The 23,900-nt window shown below is 42.2% G+C and overlaps 2 protein-coding genes across 7 annotated transcripts; both read right to left on the bottom strand.

Moving 5' to 3' along the window:
- Positions 1–3,645: 3,645 nt before the first annotated feature.
- Positions 3,646–5,608, bottom strand: LOC115691877 (uncharacterized). Its single transcript, XM_030618614.2, has 5 exons — positions 5,445–5,608; positions 4,844–4,931; positions 4,653–4,723; positions 4,261–4,317; positions 3,646–4,072 (listed from the first exon to the last, which is right to left on the bottom strand). Exons 1-5 carry the CDS (start codon positions 5,556–5,558, stop codon positions 3,887–3,889), a joined length of 516 nt encoding a protein of 171 aa, XP_030474474.1. The 5' UTR covers positions 5,559–5,608; the 3' UTR covers positions 3,646–3,886.
- Positions 5,609–6,926: 1,318 nt separating this feature from the next.
- LOC115691878 (calmodulin-binding protein 60 B-like) lies at positions 6,927–13,469 on the bottom strand. 6 transcript variants are annotated; one of them, XR_008816018.1, is made up of 10 exons: positions 13,404–13,469; positions 12,758–12,822; positions 12,598–12,673; positions 11,786–11,838; positions 11,084–11,589; positions 10,789–10,949; positions 10,469–10,675; positions 10,106–10,277; positions 9,261–9,991; positions 6,927–8,277 (listed from the first exon to the last, which is right to left on the bottom strand). XR_008816018.1 is itself a non-coding variant. In XM_056309431.1 (9 exons), the coding sequence occupies exons 1-9, from the start codon at positions 13,431–13,433 to the stop codon at positions 9,465–9,467; spliced, it is 1,797 nt and encodes a 598-aa protein (XP_056165406.1). In that variant the 5' UTR covers positions 13,434–13,469; the 3' UTR covers positions 8,999–9,464. The 6 variants fall into 6 exon arrangements, 5 of the variants coding, with proteins under 5 accessions (XP_056165406.1, XP_056165409.1, XP_056165408.1 ...); XM_056309431.1 differs by lacking the exon at positions 6,927–8,277 and having other exon boundaries at positions 8,999–9,991; XM_056309434.1 differs by lacking the exon at positions 6,927–8,277 and having other exon boundaries at positions 8,999–9,964.
- Between the last annotated feature and the right edge of the window lie 10,431 nt (positions 13,470–23,900).

Below are 23,900 nucleotides of genomic sequence, written 5' to 3'. Positions count from 1 at the left end.
AGAAAAAGGTTTATAAAGAAAGAAAACTCGTTTCTTTCCCTCACATGTTTATCTCATGATGCAAGAATGTGCTAATCCGATAATATCGTGGGGCTAAATTCAATTATTTCACAAGCATCGCCATTGACAGACATGTTTTGAAACCCTTACTTACTTTCTATAGAGTTCGATTAGGGTATAGATTAAAGAGTTCAATATTTCACATCCGAGGTCTTATTGGTAATGTCATATACCTCTTTAATTCACATCGTGATGCTTGGTGTACTAATTTCCCGCTAATTTTGGTACAAAACGTGAGAAAAAAAATGCATATAAAGAGAAATTCCATGGCCTAGCACACCAAAGAGCTTTACGATATTCTCGAATGTTGCCTTTGAAACAAAGTGTCCTTTGCCTTCTTTAAGGCGACATGCAATGAAAGCCCGAACGTGACTTTACCTTGAGGACCTTCTCCACTTTTCTAACAATCTTCGGCCTTGCAGCTTCTAAATGGAAAAAAGAGGGGTTTCGATAGCTTCATTCTTTCTTTTGTACCAAACTACCCAAGAAGTATTTTCATGGTTCGAACTCACATACTTTATCTGCCATGACAATAGAGGAGGTTACTATGCTAAGCCCTGGAATTGACCTTCTCGCGAAAATAGCACTGAGTTTGTCGTGGTGAGTGAAGTTGCTATGGCTCGGACATGATATTGTGTAATCGGTATAGAACTCTGATGGTAATACACGCGATAGTTTTCCATGGATAAAAAAACCAAGTAAGTCATAAACTTATTGCATTTGTGCTAATTTAGTCCTAAACCTTTCGATTTGGTCAATTTAGTTCTAAATCTTTTAATAAAGAACTAATGTAGTATATCCGATCAATTTTGGCAAGAAATTGATGACGTGGACGTCAGCCATCTTATGTGGTACGATCGGCGTTGATGTGGAAATTTTTGAAAATTTGTATTAATTTTCTTTTCTTTTCTTGTTAAGGGCCAGTAGGGCACCTCTAGCCACCGGTCGAGGCTTGGTGACCCCTTGTTGGTCACTGGCAAGGGTCACGCCCTCTCTAATCACTAGCTGAGGGTCGTGATGCTTACCTAGTGGCCAGCGAGGGCTTGTTGCCCTCGCACGCGGTAGGCAAATTGCCGCGAGCCCTCCCCAGGCCTCCCTCATATATGAGCGAGGGACGTGAGCCCTCGCCCAATGGGGGTTATCGGGCCTCGGCCGGTGCTGGCCCGTAACAATAAAAAAAAAGGAAAGAAAAAAAGAAAAGAAAAAAATTAAAAAAATTTCCACGTCAACGTCATCCGTGTTACATAGGAAGGCTAGAGTCCACGTCATTAATTTCTGGTCAAAATTAACCGAGTGGACTACATTGGCAAATTGTTAAAATGTTTTTTTTTACTAAATTAAAAGGTTTAGAACTAAATTGGCATAAGCGCAATAGATTTAAGACTTTTTTTTGGTAATCTTCCCATTTTCCACGCTAGTTCCCTCGCACCCTTATTCATAATAATTTGGAAAAAAACAAAAGAAAATAAATTGATGAGCTCGATCGGACTTCCCAAAGCTTGAGGCTTGGGCTAGGTCTAGAAATTTATGTCCTAAACTCCTAACTCAACTTATTCGAATTAAACTAAAATTCCAACTTCTCAAAGGCCCAAGTACCATACGATAGAAACTTCATGACCGGGCCGGACCAAAATCATAATGGACTAACATCATATATCCTATAACGATGGAAGGCCCATTCAAGCACGTTGGATCGAAAAACTATAAGCCGCTCTACGAAGCACGACGTTCCTGTCTGTCCACGTGCCAGGTGATTGGTTCGGACGGAGCAGAACTTCAAATTTCGAAATCGGCAAGTACCTGAGATTCTCTCACTCGGTCGGCCTGTTACACAAACATTTTTAGCTTTGCTTGCAATCTCACAAATCTAGCATACAGTCCTCCAACATAGGGATCTCCCATCACCATTATTCTCTCTGTAGCTGGGCCTGAGTAAGCTGCGAATTGGACACACACACACATCTAAGCTCGGACGGAAAATCGACCATAAAACGAAGAACGCGAGGTTAGAGTTTAATCGATGAAAGGAACAGAGTTAGTCACGGGTCATCAGGTGACTTATCTACCAGTACAACGGCTAAATTCACGCGCTATCGAATTGGTTGACGAGTCACATGGCCGGTGCTTGCTAGAAAATGTAAAAGCTCCTGATTTTTAAGCCTATAAAAATACGACTCCGCAATGACAGAAAGCACCAATCAACTTGGCCAAAAGCCATGCAACTTGCGATTATAGAAGCATATAATCCTCTCGCATTATTCGGGGCCATTCGTTGCACGAGGCTCATCCGACCTTCTTTAGTGCCTCCTCCCGTTTAAAATAATTTTACGGAGAAGAAAATGAGGCAGAAAAAGAAGAAAGAAGTAATGAAGGGGAAAAAGGAAGCGGTCACACCAGAACTAGAAGCCTCTCTAGTGACGATCTCGTGGATCACCTCAGTTCGATATTTCTTCCCTCACCAAGAAAAGAAACGCCTGCCATGTTCGCATACGGGTACTCCCTTGCTTTGGCTTTGGAGCAATCCCGAAAAGCTCTCCGGAGGGATTAATGAATCTTCCCAGTTCCCTTTCTCGCCCTTAGCAACTAGATATGTCAAACGGGTGAGTCCAGCCAAATTTTAATCGGGGTTCGACTCAAATTAATCAATTTTCATGCAATACAAATCCAGTGATCCATATCCAACCCGATCCAATATATATCCAATCCGACGCATATTACTAAATCACTTGTATATTTAACCAAATCTAAGAAAAATGATATCAAAACCAAGGTAAAAGCACATAATAAGTAGATTGATTGAGTTTGAGTGAAATGTGAATTCATTTAACACTCATATTATATTTGACTTTATAATTCTAAAATCCATTTATAACTCCTTTACTGATTTATAAAACAGCTCAACCCATCAATATAAATTAAAAAATAATTATGACCCATTTTGACAAGTGAAACTCATCAAGATTTCACTTTCAACGCCAAAATGCCTTAAACTACATCCACGGTACCTCTATTTCCATTTTCTACCTTCTCAAACAACAAAAACAATTTCCTCTCCTCCTCTGTCCTTCGCCTTCAATTTTTGCACTCCCCATCATTTTCTCCTCCAATTTTTAATTTTTCCAACGGTTTGCGATTTTTTTTCCCGAAAGTCTCACTCAAAAACTACTTTTGGGGGGGGGGGGGGGGTCTCACGGGTGTCGAGATATCGATCTAGCCGCCCATAGATTCCGTTTCGACCGAAAAAGCAAAAAATAAAACAGGAAAAAGCAGCCGACGGCGTAGGACCCGCTCGACGATCCTTTTCTTCGTAGATCCGTACCGTCCATGGCATGGCCCTCGAAAAAGAGAAGGCAGAAAATATCGGAAAGGCGTAGAAGAGCACAGGCGTCTGACCGTCGAATGTCAAATCAAAACTGGCCAAATGATTCTACACCGGCCACCTTCCTTTCGTCAATTCGTAGACAGAAAAGAGGCGCGCGGTGCCAAGTGCCCGCAGCTTTCCGTCAACAAACGACAGCACAAGATATCCCCAACAGAAGGCAGAGGGAGAAAAGCACAAATCGCCACACAAAAGACAAGATTCACTACACAAAACCCATAAAATTTATTACTAATTTCTTCAACAATCGGCCGCACAAAAGCCCCACCCCGAATTGGAAACACTTGAATATCTCCCCACCACCAACACCAAAAATCAGATCTTTAATCAGGGATTAAGGCGTTAATCAATGCTTAATGCTGCTAACAGTTAGAGGTGGGTGTTGGCGGGGGGTTAAAAGCTATGATGAGTGGTGCGGCGTGTGCCCTGGGGGCGGGTGGGGCTAACCTAACAGCGAGAGGAACCCCGCCTCGCCGAGCTTGCCTTGGATGCATTCACGCGTGGCTTCTTGGAGGCCGTCGGATTGGGCGCGAAGTCGAATGTCGGATTGGGCGGGAAGTCGAACCCGGTGCCGTCCCCACCGCTGCCCACCATCTCCTGGAACATCCTCTGGAGGTCCTCCAAGCTATCTCCCTGCACCCAAAAATATCCACCCAGACACGTAACTCGGAACAGTGATCACAGACTTTTCGACCGTCCCGGGAATGCCAAAAAAAACTGTGCGGGTGCATTGAATCATTATGCAGCACAAATCACGCGTGGAGCGACGATTACCACACTTCGATGCAAAGAAAGGGCACGAGCGGAGCGATCGCACCTACCTCGTCCTTGATGTTGTTCATCATCGAGATCATCTCTTGCATAAAGTCGCAGAAATCCTGGTTCATGTCAGAAAGAGAATTCAGGCCACCAGAAGGGATCATAATGACATCCCAGAAATGAAAAACCCATCATTGTTTGGCGTAAAATAGAAGAATTTTTTTTTTCAATTGATATTACATGGGGGAAGAACCAATTAGACAACGAAATTCATTATTTGTTTGGTGGGTTGTCCTTACCAAGCACTATCTACCTAGCAAGCATTGAACTTCAGTACCTATGTTGACCCCCACATACGACGTCGTCCAGGACAGCTACCAATGTATCTAGCAAAGACATTGTTTTTTCGTATCGCTCTACCGTGAATGATTGGAAAAATGGTAGCTAGACCGACCTCGTCCTCTTCTTCAAGCGGATCGTAGAGCCCAGCATCGTACATTGACCTCTTGCTCTGGTCCGACAGTACTGGCACCCGCAAAACAGCACAAAAACTCTCTTTACTATCATGTAAATGTAATGTGATCGCGGATCACATTTGAAACATCATCCCTATGCAAGCAAGAATCGAGCGGGGCGGTTTTTTACCAGAATAAGCCTCCTGAATCTGCTGGAACCGCCGTTTTGCCTCTCCGGCCACCTGCGGGTTCCGCGCCCATTTGTCCGGGTGCCATTTCTTCACACGAAACAAATTAAGCAGGAATTAAGCGCAGATTCGACCGAACAAGTACTTCGAGCAATTCATGCACCTCATAAATACCGTCTTTCCAGCAAAGATCGAGACGGAATTTCATCAAACAAACTAGTCCCCGTGCAAAACGAATGGACATATCGCCTCAGCAACATCTGACAGTCTCGGCTTAAGTCTAAACCGAACCAAATCGAGCCCACAATTCCCTAGACGAAGAAGCTCATCTCACAATCGACGCCTTTTCCAGACAAAAAATTGAGCAGAAACGTGACCGAACCAAGGCAGTCCCCGCACTAAGCGTGGAAACACATCTACTCGAACAACACCCGACAATCTCAGCTAAGCCAACCCCGCATCCGATTCCAAAAGTAGCAACTCCGCGAAACCCTCCAATTCATCCACAGCTCCGAACGCCAGAGGCCAAAAAGAAAAAAAAAACAAGAAGAGGTCGGTCCGAAGATCAAAGGCGAGAGGCGGAATCGGGGAGAAGCAACTAACCATGGCGAGCTTGCGGTAAGCCGATCGGATGTCGGAGAAGGAGGCGTCCCTGCGAATCCCGAGGACGGCGTAGTAGCAAGACCCTCCGGCGCCGGATCCCCCTCCCCCGTCCATGGCGGCCCCCCTCACCGCCTCGGCAGCGATCGGAAAAACGTCCGGAACGAACAAGGACCGAAGATCAACTCGAAACCTCCAAGCGCTCGCCGGCCTCTCTTGTTCTTCTCCTCCTCCCCTCTCCTTCTCGTTGGTTCACAGCACCGCTCGCCTCGGCCGCCGACGGTGGGAGAGAGAGAGAGAGAGAGGAAGAGAGGCGGGCGAAGCTTTATGCGCGCATGGGAAGCTCCGAAGGAGGAGAGAGAAAGGGAAGGGGGGTTTGGCGTAGAGAGAGAAAATATCTTCTGCGGCGACTCCTTCGAGTTGGAGGAGAAGAAAGTTCGAGATTGGCGGAAGATATTTTGCTGGGGGGTCGGTTTACGGAATCGGCGCTGGAGTTGGGGGATATTTACGGGGGTTTGCCATCGGCGCACGTGTTTGGTCGGGGCCAGGCCGCCCGGCCGGCGCGTGGCGCACGTTGCGGCTTGGATCCCGGTTTGCGTGTCCAAATTAGTTATTTCAGGTTTTTGGACACGCGAACACAAGATAGAGAGGGAAACGGAATGGTAATTTCTAGTTAAATGGCGTAGGGTCATCGATATCAAGGTGAATCGATTCTAGGGTCGAAACTTGTGATTAACTCAAAAGGTCCCGGTTCAGATTTTCTTGGAATTAAGAATTGAGCCGGTTACATATGGAACCGGCTTGGAATCGAACATGCCGATGGGCGATTGCAAGTCGTTTTCTAACTTTATTTAAGAACGGGATTTAATTTGTGAAATTATATTATAGTTATTATGAATTTTTTTTTTATAACTAGTGTCTAATGGTCTGTGGTTACTCGAGTGAGAGTGCACTTTAATCTCGTACAATAAGCTCGTGGGATTAACTTTGCAAGGTTGCAACTTTCTAATGAGGTGTCAAATCGGATCCATATCGACTTAACCTTAGAATTGTATGATGGCTGTTTCCAAGGTTTATACTTGGTCTAATTCTACTGTTGAACCGAGATCAATGCTCATTCCTAAATCGATGCTTATAAATGATAATGTTAATCAAAATTAAATATGATTTGATTTATTTATATTAAATAAAATCCTTTCTCTCTCTCTTACCTTTTTCAATTGATATGAAAGTAGTTTTCTTTTACAATTGATTGGCCAGTGAACTCCACTTTGCCTATTCTGTCTCGGGTGGACAGCTTGCTTATTAAGCAGTTCAAGCCAAGAAGGAAACGCAAACTTAGGCGCATCAGGCTGAAACCAGATGAGCCTGTGCCATTTAACTTTCTTCGTCCTGTTTCGAGTCGAAGTCCGATCATCAGCTCGAGTAAACGAGCCAGACGTGGAACCAGTGGACAAGACCCTATCAGGTGAACGACTGGGACAGATATGATCACGAACTGCAGCTTGAATCTTGACCAAACATTCAGACCTTGTCAGAGGCCATAGCCATTCGTACCCTCAGTAACCACAACAAATTTAGCATATGAGTTCAAGGCGAAGTCATTTACTACTCTTCCAGGATGCTATATCCTCCAGAATTCCATTAGCATGTCAGTTATGGAACCAAAGTGATGCGCTTCTATCATCCCCGATAAGATACTTGATACGGGGCTTTAAAACAAATGTTGCTTTGAGTAACTTGTTCCAAGCATAACTACTCTGGTCAGTTGGATTCACTTCCCAAATAGACTGTCCTTTAAGCAAAAAACAGTCGAGCAAGGCCACCCAAATGGGTCCAGCCTGCAGCAATATCTCCAAAAGTTTTGCAAGATACAAGCAAGATTCCAAGGTCCTGGTTTCCTCTTATCCTAAACTACTCTCAAAGTTCGGAAGACACAACAACTTCTGAACCTCAAGCATTTTCAGATTTTCCCTTCCAAGGGGAGACAATACAAATGCTTCTAATCATTTTGACAATGTCGTTTGGCAACAAAAAAATTTCGCCCCAAAATTCACCAAGCTGTAGATTACTTCCTTTACGGGTCGCAATCTTCCAGCTGAAGAGAGATGCCTAACTGTCCAAGGACTCATTCGAAGAGTAATCTTTTATTCAAAGGCTTGCACTCTCCATTACTTAACCTTGCTGAAATCACAGGAAGGCCAAGGTATCTAACTGGCAATTGGCCCCTTCAAAAGCTACCAAGAGCTATGATCTCATCCACCTGCTGCCGCTCAATGCCAGCTAGATATAACCGAGTCTTTTGGGGGGTTAAGAATAAGACCTGGCATGTCCTTAAGTCTCTGAAACAAGGCCAAAATTTCATTTTAAGAATCCATATCCCCCTTTAGAAAATATCATCAAAATCGTCAGCAAAATTGGAGTGAGCAAGTTTCGCCTTAGAGCACTAAGAATGGTATTTTGATCTGCCTTGACTTGCAGCATTATTGAACTGTTTTTGGCAAAACCTCCATCACCAGAACAAATAGATGCGACAAAGGATCACCCTGCCTAAGTCCTTTCTCACCCTTGAAGAAGAAGCCCTCAAGACCACCCTCCAATGCCATAAGATCCAGAGGAACGCTCTGTAGCTTGACCCAAACAACAGTTTTCACATCAGAGGCCTCCAAACTTTGCACTTCAGGCTTCCATTTTCTCAGCACAAGAGGATAGTGTGCAATGTTCTGGAAGAGGGAAAGTTCATAAGGAACATTCCATTCTCAATCTCCTCGTCCCCACAACATATTCACCGTAGAGGAAATAAATCCAATACTCAATTTCTTGCCAAGAACTTGCCCTTCAAGAGAAGAATTCCACTTTTCAGCGCTGTTATCTACAACAAATTTAGGAACTAAAACATGCTTAACGCCATAAGCAATTTCAGGTACGTGGTACGTCGTGTGTAATGTCCTAGATTGCTGATACGCTTTTTTCTTTAAAGTTCGTATTCAGATCATATCATCATACTGTCCGCCCAAGCATACTATTTTGGTTCTCTTCCTATTTCTTCTGTTAGAACTCACTCTCACAACCAAATAAGCGCTTCTTTTTCTGAGATCACGAAAAAAAGAAGAAGCGCTTTTCATTGATCAAATAGGGAACTTTGCAAGTCTTGCATGAGTTTCAATGATAAAGATGAATTGTTTCCATTTCGATTGTGGGCAGATGAAAGCAAAACTGTTGAATTTAGGAAAAGAAAATTCATCTCTTTTCTCACTCAGACGATATTTTCTGGAAAATAAAGTCTCAAAGCGGTCTTAGCTACGAGTCTACAGGAACTTGGTGGAATGTCACCTGGAAAATAAGATCCCACATTGGCGATAGAAGAACCTTGACCATATACTGTCAAGATTGTGGGCTTTGTGACTCTAATGGTGACAATACAATATTACAGATCAATAACAGCAAAGCCGACGGGAGAAACTTCGGATCTCGCAAACTAAGTAAAATTGGGTAAAGCAAAGAAAAGTCTGCTAAGTATATCAGAGAAGTAAACTGATAAATCAAGGGATGATGGGTTGGTTGGGACAAACAGAATGCCGAACAATTCTTGAAGAAGGAAACAAAAGGCTTACAATGCTTGAAGAAAAACCCTTGTTTTGATGTACTTCCTAAGATCAGCTTGCATGATCTATACAAAGAAGACACGTTCTATTGGCAGCCCCATCTTGATGGTGCTCAACTTTAATAAAAAAATGAAAGGGTAATCAAGAAAACACAACAGAGAAAAATTGCAGTAATTAGACATTTTTCTAAGTTGATGCATCTAGGGCAGCTTACCCTTAGATGCTTTGGAGAAATTTGGTGCTTCCCGAACAAGACATTCTCATCCACCCAAGACAATCACCGCGCATCAAGTATCATGACTTTCCTCCTTTATTTGTTGATACTTCGCATGTGATGATTGGCTTGGGTGGATGAGAGCTTCGTGCTCCTGGAGCACCCAAAATTCTCTTGGGCAATGGGACTTTCCATGTATACAACTTAATAATGTGCACAATTGAACATTGCTGTTCTCTTTGCAGCCACGATGCGCCGAACCGATCCCCACTTCACCACGGCACGGATCTTGCACCACGCCGCTCTGGGTTTTGAAATCCTAGAATTCCAAACTCCGAAACCTGTGCCAGATGGACAGATCCCGAAATCTGCCCCACTGCTCGATCCGATGACAAAAGTATGCTCCGGTGTCCACATCCAATTGCCAGGGATCGAAGATGGCACTTTAAATAGCTCCTCAGGAGATGAATGGTTCCGCGCAAATGGTCCATGTGAGTAACCAGGATGATGACTACTTTCGCTGGCACTAAGATCGGACAAAAAGTCCTCCCTTGCTAAGCTGTCTACTACAGTCTGATTAATAATTTTCGCCGTAATATGATTCTGTGGCTCCAGACAATCTAATTGTCTGTTCTCTGTGACATTGTAGCAGTGCGATGTTGAAGCCAATGAGTAATTAAATTCTGCAGTCACTTCTGGTCTATCTGAATAAAGGTGCGGTTCGTTTTCAGCTACCATAGAGATGCAAAATGATGGATGTGCCGATAAAGAAATAGGAACAGTAGACTATGGAAGATTAAGAAGGCCAAGACGAAAAAGATAGTTGTAATATAACATCACAATACCTTGGTTTACCACTGTGTAATCTAGATGATGAAGAAGCGGGCTCAGTCCAATTAACGACTCTGTAGGCAAGTTGGTGAGGGCACTTGGAGGAGTGATACTGGGTAAGGCATTGAGCGGCACCCATTGATTCTTGTTATAGTAAGCTTGCCTTCTTAAGTTCTGCACCAAAATCTGTTGACCGAGCAGCAGATTCAATTAAAGTCAAAATCAAACGAATACTTAAGAAATTTTAAGCGAAGTGGTTGTGGTATGCATTCTGCCGTGTAAATGAAGAAGAACGATATGTACAGGCCCTTCTATAGCTCCAGTTAGATTGACACTCTGCTACTTGATATAAAAGTTTCAGGTTATGATCTATGTACCTTCTGGGAGTGGGTCAATTTGTCCAGCGACTGGTAAGTTTGGCCGTCCGCTGTTGCTTGAGCAACTTTCATTACCGAATTGAACACTATACTGGCCTGGTTCGAAGCTTGGTAGTAAGCATACATCTTGCTATCGTCGACAACACAGGTCCTGGCATGTTTGACCATTGTCTCCCATATCCGGTCAGTGACCCGATTGCCAATTATCTGAATTAACATTGCACAACACGAGAAGTAGCATGATTTGATAGTTAAAATGCTTAGAATAACGTGTACAGAAAAAGGGAAATTAGCACGGATTGACGAGAAATGGTCACTACGTTTTTCAGAGAGGACGCATCGGCTTCGTACAACTGGAGGAAATCTTGAACAGTGTTGATTCCTCTCGAAGTCATGCGCTTCTGTAGAGTGCCGTCTTTGGCTACTTTCTCTAAACGCCACACTTCGTCGCTCAGAGATGGAGGGTGGTGCTTCTTGTTCACTGCACATAACAGAGAAAACTTGTCAATCTTTAAGTCTCTTTTAGGTCCCCAAATAGATTCAAGAATTAGCGGTTACAAATCAAAATGTTATCGTAAAATGAAAGGCAACGAAACCAAGGCATTGCAAACTTACACACTCCTCGATGATCTTTAACGACGAAAGTTTCACTTCTTGCTTCCCTTATTCTTATTTCTGCAGTAACCTTTTGAACAGCTCGAGCTCCTAATCTGAATTTCCTACATCTCATCCAGCTCGAGTTGTCAGTGATGATCAAATTACGGAGGCAACAAATTCCTCCTTGCAACATCGCAGTGAGCTCCCCGGTTATCAATGGCCTTTTCCCTTCCCTTTCACTAGTGATATTGCCATTGAATTCCTTCTCGGTCCAATCCTCTTCCTCGTCTGACCCGAAATCTCCATTGAGGACGACGATTTCGATCTTTATCGAAGATAGGGGGTCACTTGTAACCCTCTCATTTGTCCTACCATCAACTAGTTCGATCCTAAGAGGAGCACCATCCTCGGCTTCTATCTGACTGTTAGTGAAGATGGTTCCCGGTAATTTGGTTAAAAATTGCAGTCGCAGACTGCTTTCTTCAGAAGTCCCAACAGGATTAGATGATGCTCTACGATATAGACTAGAAATACATAAATACTCGTGTGCGAAAGGGATGTTGAAGTGTCGATATGATATCGCAAGACAAGTTATCTTGAACTTGAAACCAGATTACTGTGCCTAGTATGAAAAAAACTAATACGAAACAAGATTCATATGGCTTCCTCCGATTCGCAATCAACCTTGGAGGTTGATGCAGAAGTACAAGGAACACTGACCTTAAGGACGGATCATGAAAGCACGGGATTGCACGTTCCACTTCCTCCCTAACCTGCTTGATGCAGAATGTAACTCAGATTCGAAGTGAAATTTTCTAATAATACGAATAGTTTCGTCCTGTTTAGCATCACGATCACAGACAGGTGATTTCGTTAGACTACATGCAGAGCAGATCTAATTTTCCTAGGATGCCATGTTTTTAAATTCAAGGAACTTCTGGATAGCATACCTATCATAATAAATGAGGAAGAACTCGTTTGACCGTTAGATAAAAAGATTCATTCCCTTCATGAAAAAAAGAGGTAACGGGAAAAAAAAAATTCTATATTTGGAATTTAGTTATGAGAAGAGGATTCACAGATCTTTAATCCATGGAGATGCACCCAATAAACAAATCACTTCAGAAACAAATATCTGAAACATTCTTAATATAGAATAGAAGAGCAGGTCAGGTCTTCATGAAGAAACAAGACATGGACAAAAGCCTCCACATCTTTGGGATGAAAAGTATTTGCCCGAGCCATATATTTTGGTGATTATAATGGAAGTGACCGAGATTAAAATGCCCACTTTGCTGACCAAACATCTGAGTCACCACTAGAAAACAGCCTTCTCAATAGAAATCATAACTACATCCACGGCATGCTGACTGAACATCACTAAGCCAGACGAAATGAATCGTAATATCCTATAGAAAAAAACGAAGAGTCACATGCTAAGCGTAACAGTAATAATCATCAATCAATTTGTGAAGAACCAGACTCGAGTTCTTCTCAAGCAACACAACCAGTGACCGATACGCGTAGCATACCACTTTCCGAAAGATAGGCTCCAGAAAAGATGCAAATTCATCTGGCGACAGCCCTCCGCTCATATTCCTGAAATTACTGCAAAATAATCAAGAATAGTAGTAATTCACAGTCACAGACACTAAAATTGGAATTCAATGGTCCCTAGTAAAGTAACTCTACTTAATATTAGGCCTTCTTGTTGATCCTCCAGAACCACCCTCCTTATCCTCCTCCTGTAGTTGCCTCTTCAACATCACCAGAGAATCAAAAGCACCTAAGATTCATGTCAAAAAATTTGTAGGACTTTCTGCTAAACCAGCAGAAATATATAGGGCTCAAGTTTGGCCCACCACAGAAACGGAAGGTACAATGAAACTTCAAGTTTGAAACCATTAACAAACGACATGACATTCGTTAAAAAAAAATTAGTGCTTTTTGGTTTCCAAAAAGCAAAAGAAACGACCAAAAACAGGTCAAATCTTCAAGATTGCGTGTGCCAATACTACATTTTGGACACTTCCAAGAGCCAAGAACTCGGCCTTTGGACTGATCGACTGAATTCAGGACGGACACCCAAGAATTGGACTACAATTACCCCATAAAAACCAAAGATCAACCGACCAACCAACCGTGCCAAATGATTGATAGCTACATTAATGGCACAATCTAGGAGATTCCCACATAAAAAATGTCCTTTTTGAATGTCTTCTCGATGTGGGGCTTGAGAGAGAGAGAGAGTGGAAAGTTACAGCCACAAGGTGGCATCGACGCGTAACAGAGTAGACAATGAACGAGAGAGAGGATCGAGAAAGCTTTCGGAAGTTACAGGCAAAGTTTCAGAGCAACCGCCTTCCATAGAACGATCAAGATTTCGAACTTTGACCGTTGCCCATTTCCGTCAGCTGAACTTCTCTTTAAGAAGTCGTTGGGTTCAACGTTAAAATATTAGGTTGTCTTGTGGGATGAGCGTATGTGGGCATTACGTGTATATTTTCCTCGCTTTGTCGGAACAGGGTTTCCACCGAGCAAAGTTTGTCGCTGTCCGTGCCTGAATGTATGGTCATGCATGAATCGGGATTTCACTTTCCATGCTTAGATTATGATCCACCATGAAAAATAGTGAGGCCATGATTACCCATAAGGAAAGAAGAAGAGACAGAATGTTCATGCACGCTAAAGTCAAGTGTTTCGACATCACGTTTGGTAGTAAGGACAAGAATTGAAATGGGACAGGACATTAACGTGGACATATCTAATCTTATAAAGTATTTAGTACGCTTTTGGATATGACTGAGAAACAAAATAATCAATTAGATTGAAAAACTGAAATCGGAGTTGAAACCCATTCGATCCCATTTATTGTATCATCCAAATTCCGATGTGGATTAGTACACGGGGTCGTATGTGTTTGGGGGAAATCACGGTTGAAAGGCATCGGCGCAACGAAGAAAAAAGGGAAGAAGAGTATGAGGAATGACCCTGATGCCTCTTGCTCTAACTCGATTTTAACTTGACTTTGGAAAATGTCTTCGTCAATGGACAGCTATAAAAAAAAAAAACCCATTACCACGTACAATATTGGGATGAAACGCGGTTAAAATTACTAAGAAGAAGCCCCAACCCCACTGGGCGAATGTTAATTCAATTATAAACTTTTTAATTTGGTTAATTTAATTCTACACCTTTTGATGATTGCTAACATGGATGCTAGCTGTCCTATGTGGCATGGCCAGCGTCAATGTAGACAATTTTTGCATTTTTTTAATATATATATTTTATTTTTTTCCTTTTCTAAAAAAGTTAGAAAATTTTCAAAAGGATTATAAAAATCGTCCACATTAATATGACTGACATTCATGTTAGTGATTATCAGCCATAATTGGCTGGAAGGACTAAAGTGGCAAATCGTCAAAATGTTTAGGATTAAATTAGCCAAATTGAAAAGTTTAGGCTTGAATTGGCATGCGTATAATAAGTTTATGAGTTTTTTCGTTAATTATCCCCAACATGTACAATGACGAAGATCTATATGTAATGGATAAAGATTTTCCAATTTTGATGTGTACACATGCTAATGTTTCGCCCTCGCGACGTCGTGTTGAAAATTGCCACCGGTACACATCTCATGATAACTAAACATAATCAGCGAAAAACCCGATTTTCTTAGTTCCATACCCGGATCAAAGTCATGCTCTCGTGTGATATCTATGATGTGCAGTCGCATACACATACACTAGTTTCCGAACAGAACATACTTACACTGTTTGGTCACGGTACAATCCGAGTAATAATATATCACAAGTTCGGCGCTATTTCCCCTTTTGAATCATAAGGCAAGATGATTTTCCGGGAAAACTCGAGTGCGCGGAAGAACATTCTAGGAAAATCTTATTATCATATGTTTCCTCAGTCTGCAAAAGGATTTCAGCCCCTTTGAATTTCATGCTCTTGGTGGACCTAATCTGCTTCAATTTGGAGATGAGAAGTGTGAAATTTCCAATCGAATGGATACTCAGTTTCTGTGATACATCCTCTAAAGTAGGTTGACCTAGAGTTAGATTCATCTCGACCTTTTGTTTTCTTGAAAAAAAACGGTGTCATTTTTTTTTTTGTCTTAAGAGGTACTTTCATTCATTCATAAAAAAAGAGGTCTACATGATGAAAATGAACAAGTCTCCGAAAACAAATTATCTCGAAGGAGCTGGGGGGTGTCATTTTTTTTTGTCTTAAGAGGTACTTTCATTCATTCATAAAAAGAGGTCTACATGATGAAAATGAACAAGTCTCCGAAAACAAATTATCTCGAAGGAGCTGGGGGGGTTGTTGAAGACACCCAATTTGGACGAAGAGTTCTTGTACGATGGGCTTTAGCTACCCAGCCTGCTGCTTGGTTGGCCTCCTTAGGACAATGGCTTAATTTCGCTGAAGCTTGTTGAGCTAAAAGATCATTGCATTCAATTAAGATATTCCGCAAGGCCCAAGGGGCTCTTCTCGGCCCAACACCATCTCCACTAAGGATGAACTGTCGCTCTCACACTCCCACTGCACTTTCTGTACTTGTCCTTCACCCACGTGCGTTTCTGTTTGCTGTTTCGAAACAAAAGTCCTTGCACTAAAGCTAGGGCTTCAGCTTGCAGAGGAGTTGAAGCTCGGACATCCTTCAGCGAAGCCATCGACGACCATCCCCTTTGAGTTGCGCAAGATTCCTGCAATTGAACTCGGTTTGTCATTGTCCACCCACGAGCAGTCCACGTTTAACTTCATGGAGCTTCCAATCGGAGGTATCCAGTAGACAGGTACTCTTGATTTCTTTGGGTGTTTTTTTATCTTCTTCGGGTTCCGCGGCTAAAACTTCTTACTTGTGCACTGAGCTGCGTCGATTAAGGAGAGGGGTTTTGTGGGCCGACCTGCGAAGATGCTGTCATTACGGTTTTTCCATACCAGCCATAGCACTGTCGCTAACAATTCTTCTTTGGGTGAGTCCCTCTTTGCTTTGAAAAATCCAGAAGCCATTTGTCTATTCTAGTGATGTTGAGGGTGCTTACATTGAGGCTGATTCTCGAATCTGACCAAATATTTTCCATCCATTTGCATAGTAGAAAGAGATGTTCGGCTGTCTTTGGATGACTGCACAAAGGGGGCACAACAGGTCGAGGTAATACTTTTCTCTTGAAGAGATTTTCTCTCGTTGGTAGGGCGTCTTGACATAAACTCCATAGAAAAATTTTCAGTTTGGGGGGATCGACAGATTCCATATTTTTGTCCATAATCTTCGGGAGGCTGAAATGATGTTGTTGCTCTGTTTGTCTGATTTTGTGATCATGGAACACACTTTGTTGTAGCCACTCTATACTGTGTAGGCACCTGTTTTGTTCCCTGTCTAGAATAATTTATTTTCCTTTAGGCTGTGACCAATGGAGATAGATAGGATTTCATTAGCAATACTATCATCAAAGAGATTTTTGATTTTGGATTCATTCCATCCCTTCGTTTCTTCACGATTATTCGCCACCATTCTTGGATCATCCTTGTTCATTGGACCCCAATCGTACCGATAGTGAGCCACTTGTCCTCACGAATTTTAATAGACTCACCATCGCCACCATCCATTTCACCTCCAATTCTATAGCTTCTCTTCCCATTATAATGCTTTGCCAACCCCAGGACGGGTGATTCCCTTTCGGCCTTCCAAAAATCGCCATCAGGAAAATAGATACCTTTTAAGATTTTGCTCCATAATGCTGAGGGGGTTTGAGATAGTCTCCACGCCTGCTTGCCTAACATAGCTTTGTTGAAAATTTGTAAATCTTTAAAGCGAGACCCCTTTATCTTTTCCTGGATTTCACACTTCCCATTTCTTAGGTTCTGCGTCCCCTTGTTGAGGCATTTTGTTTCCACCGAACGATGCAATTCTTTTTCAATGGCATTGCGGATAGAGTCGGGAGTTTTAAAGATTGACATAGTATATTGAGGTAGAGCTTGCACTACGCTTTTTATCAAGATTTCTTTACCTGCTTTTGACAGAGTCTTTTCTTTCCATCCCTCTAACTTCATATTTGTCGCGACATAAATTTCTCAGGCTAATGGATTATTAAGTCTCGGCTTAACTCGGGCCCTCCCAAGCCCTACCAATTCGCAACTTAGGATTTAAGTTTTAACATACAAAAGTTTTCATGCTTGGAGTCGCCACTAATCTATTTGCGGTAGGTCGATTACAAACCTAAATAAAACATAGGGAGATATGTTTTATTCCTACGAACCGAGATTCTAAGCTCGGGGACTTGGTTATGCTAGATCTAATCTAACGCCCTTTCGGTACCTTTTCTTTTCAAAAAATATTTATGCAGCGATCAATCCATTTTATTACCTAATCACTAACATGTGAGGTGTTCATGCGGGTGCAAACCACCAATTTAACACCCAAGAAAGCAATAAATAGATTGCAAGAATAGGAAAATGACGTACCTTAATGCAATGCAAGCATCTGCATTGTTAGTAAAAATTACACAGACAATCCTAATATGATTTCTAATTAACAAAACAAGGCGCTCGAGGTGTTCTTCAGGGTTTGCGCTTTATTAAAATCCAAACTAACCTATATGCAATGACGTGCAAAAAAAATGATATGCGATTAATGCAACCTAGCATGCGAACTATATGTCATGCGTCGACGTGATCTAATTCTAGTGACGGACAAATGATTTATTTTTGGTATTTTTCCAATGAAATTCGGAATAAAAAAATGCCTAAAATAACATGCAATCTATCTTAATCTGTCCTAAAGTGACTCATTTTTTTTGAAATTTTCATGGAAATTCGAAATCTAAATATCCTAAATAATCCACAAAGATTAAAATAATTTCTAATTTAAGCTAGGAAATATGCTACTCTAAATCCCATTTTAAGTCAAATAATTATCTTACTCTCTTGGATATATTTAGGATTCTTTAAGCATGCAAACTTTTAATTTAAATTCTAACTAACATATTTTTGGATTTTCTTTATTATTAAAAAAAAAAGAAAGCAATCAAACAAAGATAACAACCGCACTCAAACAATCCACGCAATCCGCAAGATTTTTCTTATCAAATTTGGATGAGGAAAAGAAATCAAACTAATGGTCATATCTATAGAGTTATAGATGTCGACGGAAAGGCGATTGCTCGAATTTGGAAAGCAAATAAAATCTATTATCGTATCCAAGTGAATATGGATAAGATAACGATTTGCCGTGTCGCCGCGCATCGTACCTTAGGGATAAGGTCGGATAGTCGTCCAGATACGTTACCAAATTAGGAAAGATTCCTAATTTTGGGTATTTTAGAACATTGCGGATAAAGCAAACATTATCCTAAGATATCTAGTCAATCACGCAATATTCACGGAATATTCAAAATATTCAAACTAAGAATCCAAATATTTTGAAAATATACCGGATAGAGATTTTTACCGATTTGCATGATTTCTTTCAAATTTGAATTGCCTACGGATTGAGGTTGCGGTTGTCGGTGGGTGATTGGCAACGGGCGGTCGACGGCAGATGAGGCGGTGCTCCGGTGTGGACGGCGAGGAGCAGCTCGGCTCGCGGTGACTCTCAGCCGCGGATGGCAATGCACAACGGTAGTGCTCGGCCGGCGGCAATTCACAGTGCAATGACGGTGGTTCAGGGAGCTGGGCTCACATTGCAAGGCCTGCTGATTGGCCGAGGTAGGGCTGCTCAGCGTAAAAGCTGGTTTGCTAAACCTTTTGGCCTTTGTCTCCTTCTTTCCACCGAATCAGCCCACCAGGAATCTCCACTCAAAATTTGACTTTGGTTTGACTAAGCCATTGAATAATTCCACAATCACCACTTGGAGCCTCCTGGATGTTCCGAAATCTTTCTGTCCTGGCTTAAGCCTGCCGGTTTTGCACCAGGAACACTGAGTTGGATCACAGGAGCGTCATGGACTGGTAAAAAATTCTGATGCGGTTGGGACTGGGCTGTTCCTCGGGGACTGCAGGGCCAGCGAAATTGATGGTGCTGTTGCGCGTTCAGAACAGACGAAGGAGATGAGGAGCGTGGTTAGCTCGGTCACTGGACTGATGTTGCGCTGGTGACTGCTGTTCACGGTCCGGAGGCGGAGCAGAGATGATGACCAGGGCGGTGTTGGAAGACCTCTGACTTTGCAGAATGCGTGTACAGTGGGGGGTCCTCTTTGGCATTTTCTGTGGTGTGATCCCTGTTTCTGAGCACGTGAAGTCTTGCGGGAAGAAAGACAGCTCCTCTCTTTCTCAATGTGGACGCGTATCCTCCGAGGCTTCCTTTCTCTCATTTCTGTGGCCGCGTGTGGAATCGTGCTGGCCTCTCGTGCTCTCAAGAATTGTGTTCAAATAGTTATGAGTAGCCCCCTTTGATTATGAGCGTAATGACATATTTATATCGCATATCTAGGTTAATTGACTGGGCTTGCTAATCCTAGTGGGCTTTGGCTTAGGCTTTATCATCTAATTTTATTTTAATTCCGAATAGGTTGAATTAATTTGGGCTTTTCTCTAATTAAGCTTGATGGACTGATTTAAGCTCAAATTAAGACAACCAAGGTCTTCTAGACTTGTGATTTTCGGCCCCGTCTTCCGAGCGAGACGAGCTTTGTTCGGTACTCGAGCTTGATTTATGCAATGGATTTTCAACTTACTCACCTCGCCATGATTCGATGTTGAATGTAATTAAACTATATGATCCTAAACTATATGCTATGCGATTTTAATATTTTTGTTTAGGGGTTAAAATTTAATCCCTAATTTTCTATGCAAATTATCATTAAATGGTCGGTCGAAATTTAGGTGTCAACAATATTCAATCTTGCTAAAATCCAAGCAAACATCTCCTTCTTCAATTTACCCCATTCGGATGGAATGCCGAGGTATTTCCTGTTTTTTCTATGATCGAACTCTTAGCTCATGTGCCATATTCCTTTTGAGGATCGGTGGGCATCCACTGCTGAAATAAACTCCCGATTTATTCAGGTTAATGGCTTGGCCCGTTGCAAACCAGTACTGATTTAAAATAGTTGCCAGATTTTGGCATTCTTTGACCGTCCCATCCGTAAAAATATAGCATCATCGGCGAACAATAGATGTGACAATGTAGGGCAATACCTGTTGAGTGTGATTCTTTTGAAATCCCCATCCTCAATGGCTTTGTGCATCATCCAAGAGAGAACATTTGCCATTAGAATGAATAGATATGGGGACGTGGGTCTCCTTGTCTAATTCCATGTGAAGGTAGAAAAAATTGCGTTGGTTCCCCATTAACTTTCACACTAAATGAAACAGCTTGAAACACATTGCATGATTAACTCAACCCATCACTCGCGAAACTCATCTTTAACATGCTCGCTCTCAAGAAGTCCCATTCTACTCTATCATAAACCTTCTGCATGTCCAATTTGAGGATAGCCCGAAAATTCTTCTTTCTTTTCTTTATCCTTAATTGGTGTAACACTTCTGAACAATTAGAATGTTGTCTTGTATCTGCCGTCCTTTGACAAAGGCACTTTGTTCTATTGCTATTATCTCAGGAAGCCACAGTTTCAGCCTGTTAGCCAACACCTTAGATATGATTTTGTAGCTAAAGTTACAAAGGCTTATAGGTCTAAACTGGCTGATGCATTCTAGATTTTTAATCTTTGGGATAAGTGAAATATGCATCTTGTTTAGGAGAGGGTCGAGAGTACCTGATTCAAAGAAATTATGAACTAAGTGGAACAAGTCCACCTTGATATCCTCCCAATAATGGTGAAAGAATTGGCCATTTAGCCCATCAGGTCCGGGGGCTTTTAATGCATCCAACTGAAAGACAACATCTTTTACTTCCTCTAAGGTTAGGGTTGCCATCAAACTATTATTTATCTCGTCACTAACCAATTTGGGGTATTGGTCTAGAACAGGCTGAAAATTCCTCGGACCTACTGACACATAGAGAGATCGATAGAAGTTCCTTATATGTTGTTTGAGATCACTGGGATCTCTACTATAGTTGTCTTCATCAATTTTCAACATCGTAATCCTATTTCTCTGTCTTCTTTGCACCGTTGTGGCGTGAAAATACTTTGTGTTCCTGTCACCCCATTGGAGCCAATTAATCCGAGATCTCAGCTCCCAATACATCTCTTCCTGTCTCCACAGCTTTTCAATCTGATCCACAATATCCTGGGTCTCCTCTTTCCAAGAAGTTCCAGATGCTCTATTGGTTATCTCCGTTAGCTTCCTTTTCAGCCCCTTGATTTGGTGTGATGCATTGGAGAATTTTCCTTTACTCCATAAAGCTAATTCCCAGGATATATCTTGGACTTTTTCTGAGAAGCTTTTGTGATTCAATGAGTGTTCCTGCCATGTTCTTCTGATTATTTCTCCACATTCTTCATCATCTAACCAAAACGATTCAAAATTAAATTCTTTCTTCCTTTTGTTGTATGGTGGGTGTAGAGATAGCGAAGTGGGTCGTGATCCGATCCTACCGGGTAAGAGCTAAAACCTCCGCATTGGGGAAAGCAATCCTCCACTCCATTGTGCATAAAACTCGTCCGGTCTCTCTTTGACTAGGTCCTCTCCTCCTCTATTGTTAGCCCACGTGTATGCGCATCCCTTGCTCTCTATGTCCATTAGCAAACAATCATTTAAAAATTCACGGAAAGCACATATTTTGTGGTGTTCTGCCTCTCTCCTACCAACCTTCTCCTAATTGTACAAGATTTTGTTAAAATCACCCATACAAATCCAGGGGAGTTGAATGTTTACCTGGGTGCATCGTACTTGTTGTCACAGAAAAAGTCTCTCTCTAAAATTCGTAGGAGCACGAAGAAAAGTTATCCTCATTTGACTACCACTGGTTGGATCTTTGCATTCCACATCAATAAGATTTTTTGAACTAAGCACTGCTTTTAAAGCAACATCTTCACTCCACATTATAGCTAATCCCCCCGCAATACCTTCCGGTTGCTCTAAAAACGAGTTTGGGAACTTGAGACGCCGTCTAACCCGGTCCACCAGCTGCTCCTTATTTTTTGTTTCCATTAAGAAAACCAGGTTGGACCTTTTAAGAGCCACTAAGGCTCTCAGCTCTTGGAACGTCAAGGGATTGCCCAGCTCCTGACGGTTCCAGCTCATAATCCTCATATTGTCTCTGGTGGCTTATTAGGGCTAGCCACCAAAGCCCATTCTTTCCCTTCTTGCACCACCTGGATAGGGGTTTCCAAAAGCTCCATGTCTTCTAATATTGAAGAGCTAGAGCCTTCTAGCCTCTTCTGTTTTTTTTCCCTTTCTTGTTGTTGAAAGCCGAAACCTTTGATATTCTAGAGTTGTGGTTCTAAAGCCATTAATTGTTTTCCATTGCCTTCCTTCTTTTCCGAAATTGCTGCTGATTCTTCATAAGCTCCTTGAAGCGAGGGACTTTCTGCTATTTTTTTGTTGCGAATAGGGGCTGCAATCTGCTCTATTTCCCCCCTCACTGCTATGTCCATTTCGGGCGATGGAATTGGTGTTTCAGGGACATACTCTTCTTCCTCATTGTTGGGGATTACCTTTCCATAAAAGCTTCCCAGTGAGGGCCGTGATCACGCACCACGCTTTGAGCCAAGGGCCATATTTCCTGTCCTATTTTCAGTCCACCTTGTTTGCTCGTAAGGAATTTCTTCGCAGCATGATGCATAATGGCCAATTCTTCCGCATGAATAGCAAAAATGTGGAAGGCTTTCGTACTTAAATTCCACCCATAGCTTTTTTTCCCCTAGATTCGCTATAGTTCCAGATTTCAGGGGAGCTAACAAATCCACTTCAACCTTCACCTTTCCTACTTTATAGGGTCTATTTCCTTTAGATTCTAACTGTATTTCCAGCACCTTTCCCACCTTCTCAGCCAAGTCATAACAAACATCCTCCAGGATCCATCCAGGTGGGATTCCTAATATTTGAACCTAGAACGCATACCATGTAAAATCATAACAATGGTCGGGGATATCCGGCTCACATTGTTTAAGAACAAGTAAATTGCTAGCAAAAGACCAAGGACCTGATTGTATCACCTTTTGTTTGTCACTTTCAGATTCGAAGACGAATGAAAAGAGACCCGGTTCTTTTGGTTGCGGACCACGATTCGGTTTTCCACGCCTTCTTCATTGTGTTAAGGAAGGCTTGAAATTTACATTGGGTTTCGAAAAAGTTTACCATACAAAGTAAGGCTGCACTCCACTCGTTTTTCAAAAGGAATTTCCCGTCTCAAATTCACTACATCATCCTTCGACCACAAATGACCCAAACTTTTACACAAAGCAGCTAGGCGTAAGTCATTCTCAGTCTCACCTTCCATCTTACAATGTTGCAGGGACACTACAAGGAGCTTGACTAGGGTGCGAAACCGGAAAGAGACTCACGGCGGTCTACGTAGCATACTCACACGAGCCCACATATGGTAGAAGAGCCAGCTTCCACATGATTGAGTTTGAGAGGTTTTAGAATGTTTAAGATTAAAATAGATTGAAGGGAGCTCTGAGACTGGAAGAAGAAATAGTCGTTCTGGACAAAACAACAAAGAGGCAAGGAGGAAAAAACTACCGGGAGTTCTTAAAGGATAGGGTTTTTGTAGGTGCACAACACTGTTCGGGCCAGGGTAGTGGGTAAGGGATAACTGGTGTAGGTGGATAGGCTAAAATGGGTTTGGTAAAATTTTTAGGGTTTGGGCGAAAGGTGGAGCTAAGAAATTGAAGGCTTGAGATGCAGAAAACTCTTGGCAGCTGAGATTGGGATGAGGTGATTGTCCATTAGGGAGGAAACAAGCTCGAAATCA

The sequence above is a fragment of the Syzygium oleosum genome, unplaced genomic scaffold, assembly GCF_021117445.2.
Source record: "Syzygium oleosum isolate NSW1041296 unplaced genomic scaffold, Sole_v2.1 Sole_v2.03, whole genome shotgun sequence".
Lineage (NCBI taxonomy): Eukaryota > Viridiplantae > Streptophyta > Magnoliopsida > Myrtales > Myrtaceae > Syzygium > Syzygium oleosum.
The sequence above is the reverse complement of the archived record's forward strand: the minus strand, read 5'-3'. Positions and strand labels throughout refer to the sequence as shown.

Bases quoted from the DNA above. Each gene is read 5' to 3' on its own strand.
- LOC115691877 (XM_030618614.2), bottom strand. From the start codon at position 5,558: ATGGACGGGGGAGGGGGATCCGGCGCCGGAGGGTCTTGCTACTACGCC. The intron at 4,932-5,444 runs GTTAGTTGCTTC...TTTCGTGTGAAG, and splicing joins CTTACCGCAAGCTCGCCATG to AAATGGCACCCGGACAAATG. The intron at 4,724-4,843 runs GTAAAAAACCGC...TGCGGGTGCCAG, and splicing joins GATTCAGGAGGCTTATTCTG to TACTGTCGGACCAGAGCAAG.
- LOC115691878 (XM_056309431.1), bottom strand. From the start codon at position 13,433: ATGGAAGGCGGTTGCTCTGAAACTTTGCCT. The intron at 12,823-13,403 runs GTAACTTCCGAA...GTGATGTTGAAG, and splicing joins GTTGCTCTGAAACTTTGCCT to AGGCAACTACAGGAGGAGGA. The intron at 10,950-11,083 runs GTAAGTTTGCAA...TGTTATGTGCAG, and splicing joins TAAAGATCATCGAGGAGTGT to TGAACAAGAAGCACCACCCT.